This window comes from Drosophila arizonae, chromosome 5, assembly GCF_054131065.1.
Source record: "Drosophila arizonae isolate 15081-1271.41 chromosome 5, UAZ_ARI_1.0, whole genome shotgun sequence".
Classification (NCBI taxonomy): Eukaryota; Metazoa; Arthropoda; class Insecta; order Diptera; family Drosophilidae; genus Drosophila; species Drosophila arizonae.
Genome location: NC_142925.1, coordinates 353,037 through 362,571, shown reverse-complemented (window position 1 = coordinate 362,571; position 9,535 = coordinate 353,037). Strand labels below are relative to the sequence as shown.

At 42.6% G+C, this 9,535-nt stretch overlaps 4 protein-coding genes across 4 annotated transcripts; 3 read left to right on the top strand and 1 right to left on the bottom strand.

The window, feature by feature from the left end:
- Positions 1-128: 128 nt before the first annotated feature.
- On the top strand, positions 129-746 carry LOC108615767 (dolichyl-diphosphooligosaccharide--protein glycosyltransferase subunit 4). Its single transcript, XM_018010496.2, has 3 exons — positions 129-282; positions 462-577; positions 644-746. Exons 2-3 carry the CDS (start codon positions 477-479, stop codon positions 663-665), a joined length of 123 nt encoding a protein of 40 aa, XP_017865985.1. The 5' UTR covers positions 129-282; positions 462-476; the 3' UTR covers positions 666-746.
- On the bottom strand, positions 601-1,500 carry l(2)k10201 (zinc finger protein 511 lethal (2) k10201). Its single transcript, XM_018010491.2, has one exon. The coding sequence runs from the start codon at positions 1,422-1,424 to the stop codon at positions 744-746; it is 681 nt and encodes a 226-aa protein (XP_017865980.1). The 5' UTR covers positions 1,425-1,500; the 3' UTR covers positions 601-743.
- Positions 1,501-1,561: 61 nt separating this feature from the next.
- Positions 1,562-2,593, top strand: LOC108615765 (ceramide-1-phosphate transfer protein). The gene is made up of 3 exons (XM_018010492.2): positions 1,562-1,792; positions 1,849-2,066; positions 2,133-2,593. Exons 1-3 carry the CDS (start codon positions 1,653-1,655, stop codon positions 2,432-2,434), a joined length of 660 nt encoding a protein of 219 aa, XP_017865981.1. The 5' UTR covers positions 1,562-1,652; the 3' UTR covers positions 2,435-2,593.
- Positions 2,594-3,108: 515 nt separating this feature from the next.
- LOC108615748 (putative multidrug resistance-associated protein lethal(2)03659) lies at positions 3,109-8,257 on the top strand. Its single transcript, XM_018010465.2, has 6 exons — positions 3,109-3,243; positions 3,679-3,909; positions 4,030-6,271; positions 6,336-6,486; positions 6,557-7,505; positions 7,563-8,257. The coding sequence occupies exons 1-6, from the start codon at positions 3,167-3,169 to the stop codon at positions 7,825-7,827; spliced, it is 3,915 nt and encodes a 1,304-aa protein (XP_017865954.1). The 5' UTR covers positions 3,109-3,166; the 3' UTR covers positions 7,828-8,257.
- The last annotated feature ends 1,278 nt before the right edge of the window (positions 8,258-9,535 follow it).

The window sequence follows — 9,535 nt, the reverse complement described above, 5'->3', positions numbered from 1 at the left end:
TGCCGCGTTTACTTTTAGGGATTATTTAGTGACATTTATCACAGTATACTTTTTGAAAATATACTCCACTTTCGATAACAAAATACTACTGCTGTTTTTCATTAACATCGATAGTTCTACAGATAACAATGCCGGACTACTACTACTGCTGTTTTTTGTCAACATCGATAGTTCTACAGATAACAATGCCGGACCCTAAATTTGTATTAATCGATAGTTAGCTTGCATCTCTGGCAATTATTGTAGTCTAAACAAAACCGGCTTGTTTTTTGGAAATAAAAAGTAAATATTACATATATCTCATGTTTAAGGAGCATAGTTTTTTGTTATTATTGTATAAAGAATATAATGATAATGATTTGGCTTGGGTGTAGTGCGCATATTCTTAAGAAGAACACTCTCTTGAAACATGACGTGTCACCAGAGGCCTAAAGAATAATACGTTTATTTTCTGCTTGCAGAAGCTCCGTATCAAAATGATAACTGACGTGCAATTGGCAATTTTCTCAAATGTCCTGGGAGTATTTCTGTTTCTGCTTGTTGTTGCTTACCACTACATTAACGCCAATACGGGAAAGTAAGTAAAAAACTAAAAAGATGTGACCCGACAAGCAATTCAATTACTTTTATTCTTAAATTTCAGGTCTAGTATTAAAAACAAATGATCTTTAAGGTTTCCACAAGTTAATTAATACAAGTATCTTTTAAAACCAACTTCAAGTAATAAAATGGTATAATAAAACTTAGTCCATATCGTCCAGCGCTTCCTTTATTGCCCGCACATCTAGCAACGCCTTCTCCTTGCGTGTATTGAAAGTGCGCTGCGTTGGATGACCGAAACTGAAAGCCTTGATATATGGAAATTTTTCAGCGCTCATGTTCGCAGCCACATTTACTTCCTTATCAACATCCATAGCATTAGTTGCTTTCTTTGTACAACTTTTTGCTTTATTGGGAGCCTTTCCTTGATCAAAGCGATAGTTCGCCGGAAATTTGTGTACTTTAATGCAATGATCCTTTCGGTCGGCAGGCTGAAAGAACTTTAAAGGACATTCTTCGATGTAACAGGTGTAATGGGGTTTGTCGCCTCGCTCGACGCTGGCTGCGAAGTACAAATCATGCTGCTCGGTTATGTGAAGATCCAAAAGGTGTGGAGTTGGCAATTGCCGCCGACATTGTATGCAGCTGTAGTACTGCGACTGTGTTGTCTTCGTGTTCACAACGTTTGTCCAAATCGGAATCTTTGCTTCAGCTTCTTCAATGTCCTCGAGATCAATGAGTACACCAAGCTTCTTAAATGGAGGCAAAATTGAAGCAATCTTGTTTCCTTCCGTAGACGTTATAAAACCAACAGATAGATTATCTAATATCTTTTGCAATTGATCTTTTGCGAGTAAAACGCCGGAAGATATTTCCGAATTCATTACGCGTTTGCTTTTAAACCAAATGACCTATTTATATCGATGAAGAAACCCAAATAATAACACGGAAGTCAACTATCGCATATTTGATAGCCTATCGAAATATAAAGAGTATTTGAGGAAATTATATATATCGAATCGAAATTTGTATGCTAATATCGATTGTCGATATTTCTTTGTTTTTATTGACTAAACATATGCGCTGTGGAATAATAAAAAAGAGTTGGAAATATGTCCGCTGTTAGCGATTCTGCGGGTGCAGATAACTGCTTTGATATTGAAAAAGTCTCAGATTTATTTGAAGGTAGCTTAATAGACGATGATGATGTACGCATGGACGACTATTTGGAAGCGTATGAGGAGATAATGAAGTAAGTGAAATAAGATAATCTTGTCAACAATAAACTTAAATTGATTTCTGCCTCAGGTTCTTCCTGCTGATGGGCAGCGTGTTTACCTTTGTAAGCAGCGACGTGCGAAACAAACTGGATATACTGTATGATCTACGGCAGCAGGACAACGAAGAAAACAAACACTTCGATAGTATTAAGACTATGCTGCTATATGAGAAAGGAGCCAGCCTCCTGCACCAAAAAGGCTACGTGTCTGGCAGTCGGACCTTATTGCGTCTGCATCGTGGCCTAGGTACTACTCTGTGAAACAGATAACGGATGATTATCTTATCTATGTATGTACGTTCATTCGTTTCAGAGTTTGTGTACGAGTTTCTGCTTCGACTGCAAGACGTGGCAGATGAGGAGAAGGCGCACCATATCTGCAAATCAGCTTACAATGATACCCTGGCCAAGCACCATCCATTCCTCATACGTAAAGGCGCTCAAGTAGCCATGTTTGCAATACCCACGCGCGGCGAACTCTTCAAGCGCGTCTGCAACGATGCGAATGTGTCGAACGCCATTCAAAGGCTGCCTGATATGTTGCGGAATATGCAAAATGTCTACAATCGCACGGATCAGCTTTATACGCTTGAGGAGCTCCACAGCCTGCCTTAGAGCTGTCACTGAATAGGTCATTATTGAAATTGTAGCGTAATGTGGAGCCCATTAGCCATTCTCTGTCTTATTGCGTAGTCCATTCCGATATTAGAGTCGTTGTTTGTATTTATTGCTTCTGCTCGTGTTTGTCTAATTAAAGCTTTAGCATTCGACTAAGGAATATCTCTCATCTATATTTATCGTATAGTTAACTTATCTGTGACGAAATTTACAATGGATATAGTCTAGTCGCTATTTGATTAGATTATACAGCCTCGAATCGCTGTCGTAGAACGTTGCCCCTTATAGCCTAATTAAAGCTAATCAGGATTTATCATTTCAGAGACAGTAAGCCGAATTAGTTAAAATCCCAAAGATTTACAAGTCTGTCTTCTATAATTATATAGCTATAATTTAACTGCAATCTGCAATTATGCATTTAATGGCTTGCAGTGACGCACACAAATGACCGATAATTTCCTGTCCTGTTTCGCTATTGATTACTCAATTTACGCACATCTACTAGCCAAATAATTTTAGTCCCATTAGTCAACTAGCCTCCATTATTTCTTATCAGTCGTTTGTGTTGTGCCTTGTGCAAAAAGTTTGTTATGATGACGATTTAATCAACCACTTCAAACAAACACCAAAATTATTTATAAAACGGCCTGCACGGGGGCTACGAACGCATTTGAAAACTGTCTGCCACAGACATAAGTAGATTTTGTAAACTTTCGTGAATGGGGCGTTATGAATAATCTATCGAATAGTAAACGCGAGCCAAATCCCTATCTAAAGGCAAATATATTCTCGAAATGGTTTTTTCTGTGAGTTTAATATTCAAAATAATGAAAATAAATATTTTAAATAGTATACAAATTAAATTTTCAACAATACTGATACATTACAAATATTTATTATAATAATTACAATAATAATGATTATACAATATTAATGATAATTACAGCAATAATGATAATATAATATGAAAAATACCCGTACTAATAAAATAGTAAATGAGACGCAAAAATTAAATCAGTTTCGTTCGTTCTCGAGTTCATATTGTTTGAGAAATAAAGCCCATTTAAGCTCCATATCTTAGACATGTCTCGATAATGTGTACGACCAAATATTCCCTGTGCATTCCCTTTCGTTTATCACTGATTGGTAATTTAAGAGATCCGTAGAGCAGCCGTCAGCCTGGCAGCACGTAGTTCCAATTAACTGTCAGCTTAAGACTGATTGCTGTTTTCATCACTTAGATGGATGCGCCATGTATTTCGGCAAGGCCGACGAGAAGAGCTTTCGGAAAACGGTCTATACGCAAATTTACACTATTTCGATAGTGCCAAATTGACGGAGGACTTGCAACAACCATGGATACGTGAATCTCAACGCAAACAACCAAGTTCGCTGCACCTGATCTTTGCCCATTATGGATGGCAGTTTGTGCCTGCCTGCGTGATCTATTCAATTCTGGAGATAGTTATACAGTAAGTACATGAATAAGCATATTGAAAACTTTGTACCCGTCTCTGAGTTATCCTGAGCCTGCAGCTAGAATACAAATGGCTGCATTTCTCTCAAATACTCTTTGCATTGTTTCTCTGCAGTGCCTTTCAGCCACTCTTTTTGGGTGGCTTGATCTCCTACTTTGCCGAGGGGCAAACGAGCATTAGCAAGGAAAGCGCCTATCTGTATGCGATGGGCATTGTGCTGTGCGCGCTGATCACGTCACTGGTATTTCATCCATTTATGTTTTACGTCTTTGCCGTGGGCACAAGGATTCGTGTGGCCTTTGCTGGAATGATATACAGGAAGTGTTTGCGTGCAGCGATCAATGGCCGGGATGGACTTGGCGCCCAGGCGATATCAGTGATGTCCATTGATTTGCCACAATTCGATCTGACATTCTACTTCTTTCATGACTTGTGGAAGGGACCCGTGGAGGCGTGCCTCTTTGGCTACATCATGTACACTCAGATTAACTGGACGGCTTTGATAGGCATTGCCTTCATAGTGCTGTTGATTCCGCTTCAAGCGTGGGCTGCCAAAGCGGCAGCCAAATTTCGCACCAGATCAGCGGATCAACGGGATCGCCGTGTGAAGCTGATGAACGAGATTATAAGTGCCATGCAGGTGATCAAAATGTATGCATGGGAGCAGTCTTTTGCAAAGCTGATAGCCAAAGTGCGTAAGATGGAGGCTAAAGCCATCCGAGGTTCCGTTAGCATATATGCGGCGCTGCAGTGCACCAACATGATATCGAAGGTGTCTTTGTTCCTAAGTCTCATTGCCTATGTGTATACAGGTGAAGCGGTTACGGCCAGAAAAGTGTTTATACTCTCGTCCTACTACAGTTTGCTAAATGATTCGCTGCTGCACTTTTGGCCCTTGGCAATTACCACCTGGGCGCAGACTGTGGTTAGCGCAAGGCGAGTGACGGAGTTCCTACAGCAATCTGAATCGCCCACCAGCGAGAACTGCTCCTCCAACTGTAGCGACAATCCCACCCTACAATTTGATTTCAAAAAGGCACCTGCAAAGCCTCTCTCTGTGGGTCGATTGCACTGCATAGAGAGCATGGAAAAGTCCCTCACTTTTAGCCAGGTTACCGCCAGCTGGAACAAGCCAAGCGTTAGGCAGGCACGAACTGCGCACATTGAGGACATCAGCTTTAAGCTTCTTCCCACACAATTAGTGGGCATTGTCGGCAACGTAGGCTGTGGCAAGAGTACGCTCCTAAACGTCATATTAGGCGAAGTAGAGCTCATGCAAGGTCACATTGAAGTGCATGGCAAGTTGAGCTATGCCCCACAGGAGCCCTGGATCTTCCAGGCCAGCATACGTGACAATATTGTGTTTGTGGAGCCATACGAGGAGCAGCGGTATCGAGCTGTTGTGCACGCCTGCCAGCTGGACTGTGATCTAGCTATGCTGCCTCACGGTGATGCTACTGTGGTGGGCGAACGGGGCATCAGCTTAAGTGGAGGACAGAAGGCGAGAATAAGTCTGGCCCGTGCTGTGTATCGAAAAGCAGATATATATTTATTCGATGATCCCCTTGCTGCGGTGGACTCACGAGTGGGCAAACTGCTAATGGACAAGTGCTTCAATCGGTTCCTAGGAGACAAGCTGCGCATATTGGTTACACATCATGTACAGTTGCTGCAGAATGTGGATCACTTGCTACTTATCGAGTCCGGACGTCTGACTCAGCAAGGCACTTATGCGGAGCTGCGAGACGTTATTGAGAAGCATGCAGCACCCGATTTGGATGCCGTTGAAGCAGACAAGCAACTGGTGAAACGAGTCCTTAGCCAAGTGGACAGAAACTCCAAACTATTCCAGGATCCTACAGAGACGGTGGATGATCAATCCAATAAGGAGAGTGCCTTCTCAGAACGCCAGCAACAAGGAGCTGTTGGCTACGCTACTTACATGGATTACTTTCGCGCTCTTCGCTCACCCACCTTGGTTTGCCTGGTGCTTGCGCTCTTCATTGTCGCTCGAGTTTGCCAAGCTTTAATGGACATCTTCATTTCGCGCTGGGCTACCTGGGAGGAAAATCGAGCAACACCCGAGCAGTTCGAAGAGACTCGTGCGCGCATGGTTACCTGGTACGCGGTGCTCTTGGTGTGCACCTTGGCCCTCTACTTGTTGCGCACCTTTGGCTTCTTTCTGTTATGCTTACGTATTTCATTACGATTGCATAATTTGCTCTTCGATGGGATTATACGTGCTCGCATGTTCTTCTTTAATGCCAATCCCTCGGGTCGAGTGCTAAATCGCTTCTCCAGTGATATTGAGAACGTGGATGTGGCCTTGCCGCAGGCTATGATGGACTCCTTGCAGGTAAATAACTGTAATAACTGTAACATACACATTTACTTACAATATAATTTATCATTTGCTACAGTTCTTTGTAGATGTGGTGGCTGTCTTAGTCATCGTGGCAATCGCCAACTACTGGCTCCTCATTCCAGCAGCTATCATGGCGGCCTTGATGTACTTTTGTCGCTCTTTCTACATAGGTGCCGGTCGCAGTCTGAAACGCATTGAAAGCTTAAGTAAGTAAAAGAGTAAATTAAAAAAAAAAATTCTGACTTACTGACATGCTTTGGCCTTTTTCATGCTCAGCTCGTAGTCCAGTTTACACACATGCCAATCAAACGTTACAGGGCTTGACTACTATACGAGCATTGGATGCGATGCCGCAATTGGAGCACACTTTCCATGGCCATCAGAATACGAACTCGTCTGCGCTCTTTCTCTACACAAGCGCCAATCGTGCCTTTTCCTTTTGGACGGATCTCATTTGTGTCGTTTACATACTAGCTGTGACATTCAGCTTCCTGGTTATTAATGAAACCTTCTACAGTGGCGATGTTGGCCTGGCTATCACACAATCAATGACCTTGGTCATAATGTGTCAGTGGGGCATGAGGCAGACGGCTGAGCTGGAGAATAAGATGACCAGTGTGGAGCGCATATTGGAATATGCGAGGACCCCATCTGAGCCACCTTTGGAAACAGCAAAGGAGATAAATCTCGCATCTGAATGGCCACAAAAGGGACACATACGCTTCTGTAATCTACGCATGAAATATGCTCCAGACGATATCGAAATTCTGAAAGGCTTGACCTTTGAGTCGCAGCCCATGGAGAAGATTGGCATTGTGGGACGTACGGGCGCTGGCAAATCTTCGATAATCCAAGCACTGTTCCGGCTTGCAATAAATGAAGGCCTTATCGAGATAGACGGTCAGGACATTGCCCTATTGGGCTTGCATGATCTGCGCAGTCGCATCTCAATCATACCACAGGAGTCAGTTCTCTTCTCCGGTACATTGCGATTCAATCTCGATCCGTTTGGTATGAAGAGTGACGAAGAGCTTTGGAACGCACTCGACGACGTGAAGCTGAAGAAATACGTGGCCGGCTTGGAGGGAGGCCTCTCATGCTATATGCAAGATGGCGGATCGAACTTCAGCATGGGCCAAAGGCAATTGGTTTGCTTAGCTCGAGCCATACTCCGCAATAATCGAATACTCATTATGGACGAGGCGACTGCTAATGTGGATGCGGAGTAAGTAATTATTGATCACCTGCAAATTTCGATGGGTCTAATTAGTTATTATTACAGCACTGACAAACTCATACAGGAAACAATTCATACCAAGTTTGCCCAGTGTACGGTGTTGACCATTGCTCATCGTCTTCACACAGTCATGGACAACGACAGCGTCCTGGTTGTAGATGCAGGAAAAATAATCGAATTCGGAGCACCACACAAGCTCTTACAGCTGGAGAATGGTGCTCTATTAAAACTAGTTAATCAAAATGATAAAATTACAGTTAATCAACTCAAAAAAATTGCTGCAGATAGTTACATGCGGAAAAACAAATAAAGCAAAAATAGTTTTAGAAGAATTTATTTTTCGGTAACGGTTCAGACTCCGATTGATTTCTGAAGCTCACATACCAAAGCAAGTTGATATGTAGTGCATAAATTCCAATTAGAATTATCAATTTAAAAACTATGTTTAAATAATTTTCAGTCCATTGCAAGTAATATTTTCTATTGAATTTCAATTGCGAATAATCTATGGGGCTTATTTTGCTTAACTTTTGTTCAGTCACTAGAATTTGACACTAACCAGTGAATTTGATCATGCGTTTCATTGGGGTAAAATCAGTGTCGAATTTCACAGCCTGATGAGAGATGGACGTTGACAAGGAATTTACAATTTACATTTAAGGGTTATCGATTAATAAAACAACAGCTCATATACCAGAGCCGAATGCTATGAAATGTAAGCCAATCCAATTAGCAGCTGTGATTTGAATTGTAGATTAATTAAAACTGGGTCAGATATTACTTTACTGTGTTTTCTGCTCCAGTGTACTCATCCAGTTCATCTGTTATTCAGCGAAGAGTCGCCGGAGCATTTAACCGTCTTTCAAGTCGCGCGACAATGATTACCGCTAAAATTGACCGCCCGCTGAGCAGTGGGCGTTGCCAAACAATTGAGTTGTGCCACAAACTACGTCATCACTTTTTTTACTGGCAGAGGCAGGGATAGAGGCAGAGGCACTGGCAAGTGGCCACCACATGCTCGGTGGGTGGTTTTTGTAATTATGGACATGCGCCACCCATTCCGTCACATTTCAGTACATTAAGCGCTGAAAGCGTTCTAACTACACATAACAACAGCAAAAGCAAAAAACTGAGACTCACTCAAAAGCTGACTGGCACTTATGTGGACGGAAGCCGATGGGCGGAACTAGAGCGAGTCCAGACAGACAGGGATAGAGACAGAGACAGAAACAGAAACAGACTTAGAGACGTGGGTCGGTGAGTCGGTCGATGGGTCGGTGGGCGTTGCAGAAAAAGAGGGTTCCCAAATTGCTAGCCAGGAGATGACAATGATGTGCTTTTTGTGTGCAGAAAGCATCTTTTTTATTATTCCCAGATCTTTTTTATTTTATTTTTATTTTTTTGCTAACTCACCAAGTATCATATATACTAGTATATATCCATATATACAGTATGTACTTCCATCTCTTTCTGTTCCTGTATGTGGGTGTTGGCAGTTCCGAATGCTGTGGCATAAATTGTCCGTCGGTTTTTTAGTCGCCGTTGATTGCTTTTGTGCCCAGCTCGGCTCGGCTCGACTCGGCTCAGCGGGTAGCCGGTAAAAGTTGACTTGTCGACAGGAATATCAATTACTTGACTGAAACTCCAGGATCTTATCTGAGCAATTTTATCAATTATCTGACGCGTGCACGTGTCCTTCTTGGGACGGGCAGACCGCAGTGGATATAAACAACATTTTGAACAGGGCACGTAGATATATCGATGGTCGGCCTCGTAACTCATCTTAAACGATCTCACTCTCTCGCTCTCTTCACTCTCTATCTCTCACTTCCCTCGCCGCGGGACCACACACCGTGCTCTAGCAACCCAACGAACCGGAGTACGTGCACACGACCAAATTTGCTTTATTATGCGGTCAGGATCAGGATGCGACCTCTGTGGCCAAGCGGAAGTGTTTGCCCAGTGATAAATGTCACAAAGATGGGCCACATACAAAGTTGGGCAGCTGATCAGATTTT